Genomic DNA, 16,245 nt, shown 5'->3' on the forward strand with positions numbered 1-16,245 from the left:
CCATCAACGTCTGTTTCTGCTCTCCAGCCATTGCAGACTCAGCTCAGAGGGAAGCAACCAATGATCTTCATTCTAGTGACCAATTCTCACTGTGGAGCATTACTAGAAAGGAAGCCACTGAAATGGATGGTTAGCAGAGCGAACTGCATGCTGTTCCACCAGCTGGCTGTGTTTGATCACTGAGGCAGTGTTCAGGAATGGGTGGACCATTTCACATGAGTGATCCACCTTGTTGCTGACATATCCATCCCAACGTCCTCTGGTCATCTTAGGAGACATTGTGTACCTTGGTGGACCAATGAGTGCAGCTCAGCAATCCGTACAGGTGCGCAGCTCTACAATGGTCAACAGCAGATAAACTGGCAGCCTTTTGAGTCATGAGAGCCAAAGGTCAATGATTAAGTAAGGAGAAAAAGAAGAGGTCAAGGCAAGCATTCTTGGACTCAATCAACCATTCCACTTGTTCTGCAAAAGTATGGGAAACTGTCAGGATGATTTCTGGTAAATACTGTCATTCACCAATAGCAGCATTGCTAAAATAGGGACATGTTTAAACAAAACCTGGGGACATCGCCCATGTGATGGCAGAGCATTTTGCAGTTTCTAGTGCCAATGCAAGTCAGAATCTGGATTTCTGCCACTACCATGAGACTGTAGAGAAGGACCAGCTGGGTTTCAGATACAAAAATTCCAAGTCTTACAACTGCCAATTTTCTACGTGGGAGCTAGATTCTGTGGTTTCTGAACCTCGTGATACTGCACCCAGTCATGACCAAATCCAGCACAATATGCTTCAGCATTTGCAAGCAGCTGTCTAAGGAAGTCCTCCTCAAATGTCTTAATTTGAATAGCTGACAGGTTACTTTCCCAATTTGTGGTGAGTGACAATTCAAACCGGGAAAGGACCAAACATGTCCCAGTAGTTATTGGAGTGTTACCTTAACAAGTTGTGTAGAAAAAACTGAAATGAAGCCTGCCGAAGTGGCCGTGCTGTTCTAGGTGCTGCAGTCTGGAACCGCAAGACCGCTACGGTCGCAGGTTCAAATCCTGCCTTGGGCATGGATGTGTGTGATGTCCTTAGGTTAGTTACGTTTGACTAATTCTAAGTTCTAGGGGACTAATGACCTCAGAAGTTGAGTCCCATAATGCTCAGAGCCATTTGAACTGAAATGAATGGTGACTCCTTAGTCGCTGTCAGTGTGGATTCAGGACAGTTCGATCCACTGTCAACAACTTGACCCTGCTGGAGGCGGGTATTAAGCAGGATTTCCTATGTAAGCATCACTGTATCAGAATTTTCTTTGACATGAGTAAGACATATTACACTACATGGAGACTACAGTATTTTAGAGCTGTTCAACCAATGGGGCTTTCATAGCCTCCTCCTAATCATCATACAGACCTTCCTGCCCAAGCACTTTTTTTTATCCCGAGTTGATGATGTGCTGTTGGATCATTTTGAGCAGCAGTGTTTTAAGTGTTAATGTCTTTGCCATAGCCATAAACAATATTAAGTCTGTTGTAAGAAGTCCCATACAGTGCTTCTTATTTGTGGATGATTTTACTGATTTCTGTTCTTCCTCCAGTGTTGCAATAGCAACTCATCAGTTGCAAATTACAGTGCAGAGGCATGCGCGCGCATGTGTGTGTGTGTGTGTGTGTGTGTGTGTGTGTGTGTTCATTTTAATCATTCTTGTCATATTTTCAATTTACCTGACTTGCATATGAGGGACACTATTCAACATTTTAAAGACCCGGTGGTTTCTGGGCCTCATTTTGTTTTCCAAACTATTGTGCTTACCACACCTGAGAGATCTGAATGCCAGAAGGCATTGAATCATCCTAAAGTGTATTAGCCACAGGTCTTGGAAAGCAGACAGGGCACGTCTGCTTCAGTTTTATAGGGATTTTGTGGGACCGCGGCTAGACTACGGGTGCACAGTGCGTGCATCAATGAGACCTTCTCATTTGAAGATGATTGACACTATCCACCACGAGGGGTTAGGCTGGCCACTGGTGCATATAGGACCAGCCCCATACCCAGTCTCTGTGCTGAGGGTGAGGAACCGCCACTCTCCATCTGGCAGCAGTTCCTCATGGTGCATCAGGTGTGTAAGTTCCTCGCTGCTCAAAATTTATCAGCACGCCATACTGTTGCTTGTCTGTCTCTGGAATGCCTTTTCTCCAATCGTCCGTGAGCAACGAGGCTGTTCGGGATCTGTGTGCTGCATGTGCTAGAGTCACTTGCCGTGGAGCAAGTGCAATTCCAAATCCACAGTTTTAACTGCCTGCCACCTTGGTTACTCCAGTAATTTTAGAACTAGTGCAGTGCAGGAGAGATTGCACTCCTGCATATACTTTATATTTTTAATATATTATTTTATGACATTTTAACTAAGCACCACAACTCTAGCTGTATTTACAGGTAAACAGGGGAACACTGTTTGCTCTGTTGTGCTCCCTGATTGTGTCCTCAAGATCTGCCTGCCTCGAGACTTTACCATCTTTGACGCAGAATTATATGCAATCTAGTGGACATTGGAGCAAATGAGACATGTTTAAAATGCTAAATTCCTTGTATTCCCCAATTCCCTGAGTGCTCTTGACTCCGTACAATGCCTGTACCCAGTAGATAAAGTTGTCCGGGATGCCCACCTCCACCTACAAAGGCTGGGGGGTCATTGTGCTGAATGCCAGGGGACATGAGTATTGTGAGGAATGAAAGGGTGGATGTAAGAGCCAAGGAGACATGTTACGATCCTCAGTTCGTTCACTGTGCCATCCCCCTGCCTGCTATCGCATCACAGTTGAGGTATGAAGTCGTGCACGGGTGGATAGAAAAGTGACTGTAAGTGACAGACAATAAGCTATGTCTAGTAAAGTCTAAAACACAGCTGTGACATACCTTCGCCCAGCCACACGGATAGGACGAGGTCCTCCTCGTTTGTCTTTGTATAGGCCACAGTGCTATGATGCGTGACTTCTTGCTCTTGCAGGAGGACCCTGCAGTTTGTGGTGCTTGTGGCATACAGATCACACTGCGCCACATTTTACTAGACTGTGTTTTATTTTCAGACCAAAGGGCAGCAGCTCGTCTGTTGAAAGATTTGCCTTCGATTTTAATTGACTATCAAATGAATTGGGTACGACTTTTAAAATTTAGTGACGTGTCCAACTTGTTCCCTAAAATTTTAGGGTTACGTTTTTAATGTCTTATCAGGGGTTTTTTGGCAACTGATCAGCCAGTCACACATTGCTATGAATTTATTTTCATTTCCCTCTTGTCTTACTTAGTTTTACTTAATAGTTTCACAACATCTGAACAATTTTAACGCTTTTTTCCGTGGTATGGGCTAGTGTGATTGTGCATGTGATCGTGGGTGACACTGGCTGAGAGTGAGTGTGATTTTATCTCAGATTGCTTTTTATCTCTTGTCTCACATTAACAAACACTAGCACTTGTGATGTGGATATGTTGCAGTATAGGACTGACAAGTGTTATGGAATCAAGTTCCTTCACAATGGCAGTGCAGAGAGAGAGCATCTGTTGATCCTTTCTGCTAACCACCAAAATGTTGAATACCCATAGTAAATTGTCCTACAATGCCAAAATATTGCAACTGGTGTGTTAGTGCATTGTGTGACTTCTTTCAGAAGGTGAATGCAGGTGGTTCATGGTTTACCTTCAAGCTTGTGCGTAAACTTTTTGATTGATGTGGAGGGTACAGATGTAAGTTAATCAGTTTGCTTGTAGTGGTGGTAATTTGGTGTTGAAGAAAGCTAGAAGTTGCCACTCATGTTGTAATACATCTCCAGTGATAGTTGTTGATGCATCACTATAGCAGCGAAAGGCACATCAGGCTGAGGATGAGCTAATACAGTTTACACTTTAGTAATGGATGCTTTCTTTTCATCAGTGTACTGCAGTATGTCGCGAGGTTTCAATGAATATTTTAGAAATTCCTAGAGAGGAGCTGCCGACAATGCATCATTGTGTACAAAATGTTAATAAAAATTGGTCCAGTCCAAGAAACAGTGTAATTCACGTGTTGTCGTGATCTGTGCAAACTGAGAAGTAGCTTCCATTTTGATTTGAGGTGGCAGATTCCTTGTGCATTGATAAGATACCCTAAGAATTTTACTGTGTTGCTCCAAAAATGACACATTTTGAGGGGTTAATCACTGAGCTGTGTTTTTGTGGTCTAGTGATAATGGTTGTAGATGGGCTAGATGGTTTGCCTTGCCGAACGACAAGCAGTTCATCAGTGTAGATGTAACAGAACTCTTAAGTCTCTACTTATTTCGTCCTTGAAGTGCTGACAAGCCTGGCCAGCATTACACAATCCAAATGGCATTTGCTGTAATTCTGAGAGTCCGTAAGGCATGTAATCAGTGGTTTTGGGTATATCTTCTAGTGCAATGGGGGATGCGGGAACTGGTGTGAGTTTCATCAACTACATCAGAGTCCGCACACCGGTCGTAGCGGCCAAGTGGTCAAAATAGACCCACCTTAAGCACTTAGGTGGTGGGTCGTAAAATCAGGGCGGCAAGTGGAGGGGGGGGGGGGGGGGGGGAAAAAGTGCAATGGGTATCTGACTGAAAGCACAGATGACATGTTGATCATGGGGAAAACTGTCTTGCCATGAATGTGTGTAGCAAACTTTGATTTGTGGCAAAGGCTAGTGACTGGGTATTGTTCTGGTGTTAACCTGATGATTTTTGCCACAAGGATGCCACCTGTTGATCTCATAAGGGACAATACGGAGTTACGAGGCCCAGCTACCATCCGAAGCACAACAGATCCGCTGTGCTAACATGAAAGGTAACTCGTGCTTTGCAATCTTGAGTTTGTATGGAGGTAGATGATGCGGCCTTGCATGGGCAGGTGTTTCTGGTTTGCTGACAGTGTGATATACTGTTGAGATATTTACTACTGCTAGAGTAGGTGATGAATGTTTGACTTCAGGGAACCAGCAAAGTAAGCCATAATATAGTGAATCACCTGGAGTCCCTGTGGTGTCAGCATGGTTGGCATGGCTTAGGTGTCCACAAATAGAAAAAGATGTTGTAGAGTCAAGCAGACAGTGATGATTGATGAAGAGGCCGTAAAATGTTAACATATCTGCCCCCCAATTGGGTATAACATGTCAGCTACAGTGAACCTCCACATGAATTCATGTTGAAGATTGAAGTTGAGATGAAAATTTATGTGTTTGTTGGATTTTATGAAATATCCATTTGCAGTGTACAGGTAACTACCATCAGTGTTTCATGGAGAAGATGAGAATAAGGGTAAATTGAGACTTCAGCGCCTGTACCAATAGGGAATTATAGCTTGGTAGAGTGCTCCCTTATGAACAGTCGGTAACTGCCCAGTTTAAAATTGGTCACCACCACCACTTGATTTCTGGCAGCATTTTTCTTGACACAAAGTGGTTAATACTGATAGGCTGCAGCTCAAAGTTTTCTTTGATACCAGCAGATATTCTCCCTGTTGGACAGACATTTGATTTTGCTGGAAAAGCATTCATGTTGTGACACACAGGTGGAGCGCCATATTTTTAAGACCATAAATTGCTTAGACAGTTTAGCTACTTATCTGCAGCACTTCCAGAGGATTCTCTGTCCTGATTGAAATGGTTGTGGTACCCTTATGTGGATACATCTTGTCTATTTGGTCAGCAGTTTGAGTGAGAACTTTGAGGTCACCAGTGCAAAATGTATTTTCTGTGCATCCTCAGGAAACCATGTCAGCCATATATTGCATGAAATATAGTCATTAATTTCATAACCTGCCATTGTGCAAAGATAACGTAATGGAGATAGTTTGTGGTCACAAATTCTTCATTGTGAAGCAATTTTTGGAGTCTTTTGACTTCTGACTGCAACAAGTGCATTACAACCTCATACTTCATAGAGATATATCTCTCAGTATTTGGTTGTGAAACTAGGATGTCTTTCACTTCCACAGCCATTTGTTCATTAAGTGCAGTCACCATATAACTATTTAATTTTGTCCAGTGTATTAATATATCGGATCTTTTGAGATTGATTGATAAGACACATAAGAAACAATTCCATATTTTTTCTTCAACCTAAAAATGGTATAATATCAGGTCCACTATACATCATGTGTGTCAACTTCCGTGCTTTGTTGTACAGTCGAAAATCATTCTTCTAGTCAGGTTATGCCACAAATTTCTTTTCTTCCGAATTCTATTCAGTACCTCTTCATTAGTTACATGATATACCCATCTAATCTTCAGCATTCTTCTGTAGCACCACATTTCAGAATCTTCCGTTCTCTTCTCGTGTAAACTGTTTATAGTCCATGTTTCACTTCCATACACTCCATTCAAATACTTTCAGAAAAGACTTTCTGATGCTTAAATCTGCACTGCTGTTAACGAATTTCTCTTCTTTAGAAATGCTTTTCTTGCCATTGTCAGTCTACATTTTATATCCTCTCTATTTAAACCATAATCAGTTATTTTGCTGCCCAAATAGCAAAACTCATCTAGTACTTTAAGTGTCTCATTTCCTAATCTGATTTCCTCAACATCACTTGATATAATTCAACTACATTCAATTATCCTCATTTTGCTGATGTTGATGTTCATCTCATATGTATATGCAATGTATTGCACATAAATAGAGAACGAGATCCACTACTTTTCGGTAATACTATTGATGATAATTTGCTGAAAGCACTAACAACGGTGAAGTATCTATAAATAATGATCCGGAGTTATCTAAGTGCAATCACCACATAAAACTAATCGCAGGAAAATCATATGCTAGGTGGAGATTCATTGGAGGAATCGTAAGGGGATGTAATTAATCCATAAAAGAAGTGGCTTACAAGACACTTGTAACACCAATTCTTGAGTATTGCTCCTCAGTCTGGAATCTTTACCAGGTTTCTTTAATAGAAGATGTAGAGGAGATGCAGTGAAGAGTGGTACATTTCATATTGGTACTGTTTCATAAGGAGGGGAGCATTACAGAGGTTCTCGACAAACCCCAATGGCAAATGCTGTAAGAGAAGCTTTGTGCATCATGTAGAAGTTTACGGCTGAAGTTCTGAGAGCGGTTATTCTGGGAAGAGTCAGGCTACATGTTACTTCCTCTTACATATGACTTGTGAAATGTCTACAAGAAAATCAGAGAATTCAAAGAACTTAGAGCTCATATGGCAGTTTATTAACAGTTATTCTTCCCATCCATCATTTTCGAATGAAACATGAAGGGAGGAAGGCGAGTGGCACCAGAAGTAACCTCCATCAGACACCATAAGGTGGTTTGTGGAGTAATAATGTACATGTAGCTCCTTATACTTCATTTTCATTCCTTCAATGGCCACCGGCCCCGACCAACGTTTATAAATATTAGTGGATACAGTAATATGATGGAAAATATACGATTGGTGTGTGGAAAGGCGACTGTTCTACACATACAGATGACGTTGAGCACTCCTAGCTTTTGGAACAATAGCTACCTACTTTGTTTGTATTAAAATCATTTATATTTGCTGCAGGGCTGTGTGCATCCTCGAGGGGACTAAATCTATGAGATTTATACATATTGTGAAATTTTTATCTGCTCATACCCGCTGAGTACTCCTCATTTAATATAGAAAGTGTACCCATAGTTAAGTCCTCTGTCTGCATTGCACCAGGCCGTATGAGTATTCAGTAAAGTGAATGTGTGTGTGTGTGTGTGTGTGTGTGTGTGTGTGTGTGTATGAGAGAGAGAGAGAGAGAGAGAGAGAGAGAGAGAGAGAGAGAGAGAGAGAGGGGGGGGGGGGGGGATGGAGAGGAGAAGTGAAATGAAATTTCTTATTTGTTTTGTTCTGTTTTAGATTGGAGATCAAATAATAGAAATCAATGGAATCAACACGAAGAATATGACACATGCTGAGGCTATAGAAATTATTCGAAATGGAGGACCTTCAGTGAGACTGCTGGTGAGGCGTGGTGGCAAGGTGCCACCACCACCACCTGTTGGAGGTAAATTGCTATCCTGTTAAAACATTCAAGATTGACCTGAAACACTTGGGACAGATACACCTGGGCTGCTGATTTTATCATATTTTTTGAAAATGATAGCTTTGTAACAGTGAATTCAGTAAATTTGTATGTGATATCCTGTGAAAGATGCAAATATTGTCTACTTGTTCATCAGGGTATTGTAATAATAAGTTAAAATAGCAGGCATACGAAGATATGTTTTACCAAGTCATGTTTTAATTCGAAAGGAAGTCTTGTGCAATTTATTTTTGTACATAATTTGCTTTAGTGTGGTATGTACTGAATGAAGCATACAAAAACAGCTTCACAATTTAGACACTGCCAAGATGTGTATTTTTTAATACTTTTCCTTTCAGACTCTTACATATGAGGATAATCCCAAAAGTAAGGTCTTCTATTTTATTATAAGTACAGAACTCTGTTTGTGTGGCAGTTGGTCACACTGTTGTGAAGAGTGCTTCATGCGCTGTTTGTAAACATGCACACACTGCGCTGAGGCGCTCAGTCTTGGCTTGGCAGCCATTGAGAATGGAGCTCCTGTTGGATGTTACTGCCAAGTGCGAATTGCGCGCAGTTATTCGGTTTTTTAACACAAAGGGCACTGCGCCGATTGAAATCCATTGCCAATTGACGGAAGTGTATTGTGAGTCATGCATGGATGTCAAAAATGTTTGAAGTGGTGCAGAGAGTTTGCAGCTGGTTGGACCGAAATTCACAATGAACAAAGGAGTGGGAGACTGTCATTTCTGAGGAGACAGTGTTGAAGGTTGAGCAAAGCATGTGTGAAGATCAGCGGATCACCCTGGATGATCTCTGCATGTTGGTTCCTGAGGTTTCCCGAACCACTGCTCACAGAATTTTAACGGAAACATTGAACTACCGGAAAGTGTGCGCAAGATGGTTGCCACACATGCGGACTGAGGACCACATGCGGCAATGAGTTGATGCTTCCCGCGCATTTCTTCACCACCTTTCAGCAGAACAGGACAACTTTCTGGACTCAATTGTCACAGGTGTCGAAACCTGGGCATACCACTTTACACCTGAGACCATTCAACAATCACGCCAGTGGCGGCATCCTTCTTTGCCAAAGCCACGGTAATTCAAACAAACACAGTCTGCCAGTAAAGTCATGACAGCTGTTTTTTGGGATCAGAAAGGGGTACTGTTGGTCGACTTTATGCCCACTGGGACCACAATTTACACTGACAGGTACTATGAGACTCTGAAAAACTCAAACGGGCAATTCAGAACTGTAGAAGAGGAATGTTGAGCAAGGACGTACACATTCTCTATGAAAATGCTCGCCCACACATTGCTCGGCACACCGTTGCTCTCCTGCAACAGTTTCATTGGAACATAATCACCCACCCGCCCTATAGTCCTGACTTGGCCTACAGTAACTATCACCTGTTCCCTAGGTTAAAAGAACATTTGGTTGGAAAGCGATTCAGCTCCGACGGCGAGGTGTAAGAAGAGGTTCATAACTTTCTGAACAGCCTGGCGTTGAGCTGGTATGACATAGGCACACAAAAACTGACACATCGTCTACAAAAATGCATCAACGGAAATGGTGATTATGTCAAAAAATAGCTAAATGTTCAAGCTGTAAACTGATGTAAACCATTGTCGAAATAAACAGGTCTATGTACTTATAAAAAAAATAGGAGACCTTACTTCTGGGATTACCCTCATACATCAGCACACACTTTTTGGATGTATGACAGGTGCAATTTTTTCTCAGTAGGTAGTATCTTTCCATCAAAATTGCTGGTACTAAGTGTGTTAACAAGCCATGACATGGAGGAGAAATAATTTATTGATGGTCATACCTTTGTGTTACAAAAGAGTTCCCGTATTCTACATGAAACCACATAGGGGGCTTACGTGATTCTTCCATCAATATGTTCCCTTATGAGGTACAAATAGTAATAGGCATCACAAACATGGAAAGTAAAATTTGTTCCACTATTTCAATTGCTTTCTGTTGCAAGCAATCATTTGATCTCAAGTTATCCACTTCTAGTTTTTGATTATTATAATCCGAAAAATATATTTTGAGAGCATGTAGACCAGATATTCCCTTCTCTCAAAAATCATCTTTTCATTTCTCATTCTCAGTTTGACAAATGTACGTTAAGGAAGATATTTTCTGTTAGCCATGCAAACACCTATTGTTGGTATTTTGCACTCCAATAAGTACTCAAATACAAAATGTGATGCACGATGGTGATGCATGTATACCATGCAACATCTTTCAGAATAATTTTCTAGAAATCTGTTCAAAAATTTCGTAACATGTGGTTTTTGGGGCTATTGTCATGTACAAATTTTCTTCCTGGGTATATGCCAAATCACAGCATTACAAACAATAAACAGCTTTATGCCATACCGAATTGGGCTCGCTTTTCATATACATGCAAAAATGTGTGCATCCTTCGAAATCTTGCCTACCATCAGAAACCTTCAAATTCTCTGTAGAATAAGTTAAAAATAACACAGAAAATTAAAATGGTAAAAATGGGTGTATTTTGATTAAAATAAATTTGTGATTGGTATTTCAAATAGAGGAGTAGTAGGGGCCAGATGTTATCCAGCCACAGATATTTCTAAGGCTTCACATGCTTACTGTGTAGCCTGCTTTGTGGGTACCTTAAGAGTTGTCACTCACGAGATTAAACCACATGTAGTGAGGAGAGTACCCAGCAATGCGAACTGATTTATTGTTTTTGACGATTGGCTTCTTTGGTCTTAAGGCTTGTTGTAGGTGGTGACTGCTGTAAGGAACATGGCCTCTAGATGCTGCGATTTGGCTGCTAGACTTCCATGTTATGAAATTTTGTGTTCTCTGTGGATTAGTGCGCTTAGGACATCTTGTTGTGAATGGGTATGACAGCAGGAGGCATGCAGTAAGAAGCCGAAAACACAGCCTGCTGAGGATGAAGAGAAACCAGTTCTGATGGCAATCGTCCCATATGTCTGGAACGTATCAGCAAAATTCGGAAGGATACTCCGGGAAAGTAATGTCAAGTTCTTGTGCCGCCCACTACTCAAGATGAAAGCACTGTTGGGAACAGTCGAGGATGACCTAGGACTTCAGATATAAGGAGTCTGCCACATCCCTTCCAGTGCAGGAAAATTTATGTAGGCCCAAGTATCCAGACAGGACACGAGAGATGTACTTGAGCTTTAACACTGCATAGACAACAAACAACTGACAAAGTATTCTGTAGTAGACACTGCATCTTCTATGCACTTGCCATGAATTACAATGGCACCAAGTTGGTACAGCAACTGAAAACCTTCAGGAAGTGTATTCTCGATGAGACTGTAGAGATCCAACTACATGACAAACTAATAAGTAAAGTAATGGCTTTTAAGTAAGCAAAGCCAGGGACTGAGGCTTGAACATGATCAAAGCACAGTGGCAAGCTATGTGGAAATCTGCTCCCTTCACGGTAACTGAAAAAGACAAGAATGTGTTTTGTCATGCCAACAGAGGCCATTGTCTGGTGCTGGCCGTGAGGCAACTAGAAACCTGGCTTGAGTCCTGACGTCGCACTTCCTGCACCACCACACACAGTCTGCCATGTTCATGTGCAGAGACTGCCGGTGAGAGGAGGTGGGGGACTGGTTATAGAGGTGGCACCAACAGAAAACAATCAAGACATCATTAATGCCTGAAGATGGCAAGTAGTCGGCTTGACAAAATATTGCAACTTCTGGATGACACCACCCAGCTGAATACCTGGGAAGTATTCAAAACATTGAGAACTTTCTTCTGGCTTTCCAGAAGTTAGAATGAAGTCTGCTGTTCTCAATTTTAAGGTGTCCGTGAGGTTTATGGGCCTCATTTTCAATCTTGAACATATGTGTTTGCCACATCTGAAGGACATAAAAGACGTTTACTCAAAAGTATTCAGCATTTTAAAATTTGTCATCTGTGAATGATGATGAGCTGACTTCCAGCTGTAGTGTGCCTTTGTACCTGAGCACCTTCATTATAAATTGGCAGTGCACAAATCTAATAGACTGTCATATGTGAAGGTACTGGATGCATTCCAGCACGAGGTAACAAGGCTGACCATGACAGCTTTTAGGACTGGTACTATTTGTAAACTTTGTACTGAGACAAGTTATCCACCATATTACATTAAACATTAGCTGGTCATGGTGTGACAAGCATGCAAAATGTATACTGTACCTCAGACACCAGAATACAATACTGCTGCCTGCATTCAAATGGAATGAATTCTCAACAACAGTCTGTTAGCAACAAGACCTTTTCATCCATTCATTGCAGGCAAAGAATGTCCATTATTAATGTAATTAACTAATTTAGTGAATAGTACACTTCTTAAATAAGTGTTTTATAAGTCATTTAGATCTGCATGTGTAACTTTGTATGTGCCAAGAGATTGAAAAAAAGTTAACTGCCTTTGACATTGTCTTCAGAATTCTTCTCTTAATGCATATACAGTTCTCAGTTCAAAGGTATATGCAGTTCTGAAGCCAGTGGAACAGATGAGGTGTAACTGAGAAGTTTCTTTTCTGCTATTCACAAAGCCCTTCAGGAAGTATACTTAGCAGTTAAAATGGTTTGAAACATACAGGAATTCTTTGTTTTGCACAAATGAAGGGGAAAGTGGTATCATGCTGCTGGATTAAGGGTATGTTGGAATTCAGGTAAAGAAGCAAACTGTTACAGCAGTTAAGAAGGCCTGCTTAGGTTACAGATCCAAACAATTTGATATTCTCCTGCATAATGACATGTCACTGTTTAGTAAGATAATGCCTCTGTGGAATTGAGGAAGGTTACTCAAACTGTTTTATGTATTTTAACCTTGTCTGTCACATTTCAATATCGTTATTAAAGACCCAGCTGTCCAACTCTACCGAAAAATCCATTGTGATAAAATATTGATAACTGTTATTCTTAATTTAAATTTCTTTATTGATCAGAGCATCTCTTGTTGAGTAATCATCTCTCACTTCTGTAAAATGATATGCTACTTTTTACACTGTCTAATGTCACAGCATCAAAAACACCAAACATTATTATTTTCAGCAGTGAAATGGAAAGTATTAAGAGGTTTTGAACATTGAGTTTAATTCTGTGCAACATTTTAGATAAGTTATACAATGTCGAGAGGTGGCTCACAAGACATTAACTGACGTGCAACATTCCACTTTCTTGCAACATTTTATCTATCGAATATACAGGGGAAAGCAGATACTTATTACCTAATATCTAAAGTTCAGATTTCCATAACACTGTCACATAGTACATGTGAATACTGCCAAGTCAGCAGTGTGTTTCACATGTGCATGGAAATGGGGCAGTGAGATTTATTCTACTGCTCATACACATGTGGAGTACTATCAAAGAGGACTAATTGTTAAAGAGCATCTTCTATACACCAGAGCTTCACTTAAAATGTTTACTAGCTAAACTGGCATTCAGGCATATAACCCATTGTCAGCAGCAACTGATACAAATGATAACAAACAGTTGTTTGTACACCAGTCTCTACAATGTAACAGTTGTACACATAACAGCTGAAACATAAGTCTATGTACATTATGAAATCATATATCAGTGATATTCATGTCAATTGTAAATTATTTGTGTAATTCAGTTCAATGTTCACCTAGAAAGCAAACAACAACGTAGATACCTAGAATCCATTTACAACCATATCTGTGTTTTGTGATAGAATATGAAATGTATACTACCTCACAGTGCACAAGTTGTGTGTGTTGCAGCTGTCAAATCTTAAATGGTACCATTTCTTGGTCGTGTTGGACACAATTGTCATTTAACATATATATGGAGCCTGTACTACAAAAAATGCACCATGAATAAATTGTCCAAATGGGATGGGAATCGGTAGATTTGATGCTCATGTACAGACAAACAAATGATTACAATCTCAGACAAATATGATGAGTTATTCAAGAGATGGTTCAAATGGCTCTGAGCACTATGGGACTTAACATCTGAGGTCATCAGTCACCTAGACTTAGAACTACTTAAACCTAACTAACCTAAAGACATCACACACATCCATGCCCGAGGCAGGATTCAACCCTGCGACCGTAGCAGCAGTGCGGTTCCGGACTGAAGTGCCTAGAACTGCTCGGCCACAACGGCTGGCTTATTCAAGAGAAAGAGCTTCACAAATTGAGCAATTCAGTGATATCTTGCTCCACCTCTGACCTTTATACAAGCACTTATTCAGCTTGGCACTGGTTGATAGTCATTAGATGTCCTCCTGAGGGATATCATGCCAAATTCTTTTCAGTTCGCGCATTTGATCATCAAAATTGCAAGCTGGTTTGAGGGCCTTTCCCATAAACGTTCCAGATATTCTCAATTGGGGAAAGATCTGGCAGCCTTGCTGGCCACAAGAAGGTTTGGCAAGCATTGAAGACAAGCTGTAGCAACTCGTGACATGTAAGGGCATTATTTTGCTGAAATGTAAGCCCCAGATGGCTTGCCACTAAAGGCAACAAAATGGGGTGAAGAATACTGTCGACATACCACTGTGCTGTAAGGATGGCGTGAATGACAACAAAAGGGCTGCTGCTGTGAAATGAAATGGTACTCCAGAACATCACTCCTGGTAGTTGGGCTGTATGGTGGGCTTCCGAATCCCACCACTGTCCAGTATGTCTCCAGACACATCTTCACCCTGGAATCTTATTGACCAGAGTAGAATTCTGTTCAGTGGTGAGTCCCTTTGTGAACTGAGCCTGACTGCAGATGGTGAGAGTTTCTACTGCTCGTCTTCAGGCTTGCCAAATCTTACCTCGGCCAGGAAGGTCACCCAATATCTCCCCAGTCGAGAATGTTTGGTACATTGTGGGCAGGGCTTTCCAATCAGATTGAGATTTTGATGATTGCTCTTGAATAAATCATCAAATTTTTCTGGAAATGTAATCATTTGTTCATCCTTGCATAATGCATCACATCTACCGATTTCCATGCCATTTGGATAATTCATCCGTGGTGCACGTCATTATGTCTTAGAGTGCATTTTGCATTTTTATATTTACTGTCCAAACATGGTAATTTTACATGTATGAATGCGTGTCACAGTGCATATTTATATGATCTCAGAAGTAACAAGAGATGTGTAATACAGACTCTTTGGCCTATCTGTCAGTTCCGAATTTACATTTTATAACAGTTGTGTCCAGTGAGACCAAGAAATGTCATTGTTTAATATTGGACAGCTGTAACGTAAGTGACAATTGTATACAGTGAGGTAGGACAGATTTCATACCTTATCATATTAACACAGACAAGGTTATAATTGGATTCTAGGTATCCACCTGGTGTTTTGCTTTCTAGATGAACATAGAGCTGTACATACAAATAATTTATAATTGACACAAATCTCATTAGTATAGAGATGCATAAAATTGTATACAGTGAGGTAGGATAGATTTCATACCTTATCATATTAACACAGACATGGTTATAATTGGATTCTAGGTATTCTAGGTATCCACCTGGTGTTTTGCTTTCTAGATGAACGTAGAGCTGTACATACAGGAATACAACTGTTATGTTGTAGAGATTGACGTCATGCAGTTATTTGTTGTCCTTTGCATATGTGCCACTGATGATGGGCTATACACCCAAATACCAGTTTAGACACTAAGCATTTTATGTGCAGCCCATGGTATTTCAAAATTGTCAGTTAACAAATAGTATTTGCAAACTGCAGAGCACCAGTTTCTCAAGATCTCTAGAAAGGTTTACAGTTCCAGATTATCATTCCTGAAATAACTTATGTCTATACATATTTGCTAAAATTTTAGTGTGTCTTTATGAAGTTTTGCTTTTGGAATTGTATATCAGTAACAAACATGAACCAATACCCATGTCATTATTGCCATACAGTGCAATTAAATGTTTGGTTGCCTTTTCTTCTAGCTGTCCTCCTTTGTGTTGAGAATAAATTTTATAATGTGATACCAAGCTATTTCTCATATCCCATAAATTTTGTGGCTGTCATTATGGACTTTCTAATGGCCTCTTCATTTTGCACATAGACTTGAATTTTTCTGTCAAGAAACAGTTGAATGTGCATTCTGTATTTGATGCGATTCAGTTTCATACAAATTCATACTGATTTTGTGTGTTTGTTGTGAAAACAGCAGTTTATTTGAAGGGAACCTCACATTTCTAGAATTTCTGGATGTT

The 16,245-nt window shown here is 40.5% G+C and overlaps 1 protein-coding gene across 2 annotated transcripts in view; it reads left to right on the forward strand.

Annotated features, from left to right (window-relative positions):
* The window catches only part of LOC126470494 (membrane-associated guanylate kinase, WW and PDZ domain-containing protein 1), a 407,605-nt gene that overhangs the window by 388,138 nt on the left and 3,222 nt on the right, over positions 1 to 16,245 (forward strand). For both annotated transcript variants that reach the window (XM_050098366.1, XM_050098367.1), the window contains exon 16: positions 7,862 to 8,009. In XM_050098366.1, the coding sequence (XP_049954323.1) occupies positions 7,862 to 8,009 (148 nt within the window). The remainder of the gene's footprint in view (positions 1 to 7,861; positions 8,010 to 16,245) is intronic.

The sequence above is a fragment of the Schistocerca serialis genome, chromosome 3, assembly GCF_023864345.2.
Source record: "Schistocerca serialis cubense isolate TAMUIC-IGC-003099 chromosome 3, iqSchSeri2.2, whole genome shotgun sequence".
Lineage (NCBI taxonomy): Eukaryota > Metazoa > Arthropoda > Insecta > Orthoptera > Acrididae > Schistocerca > Schistocerca serialis.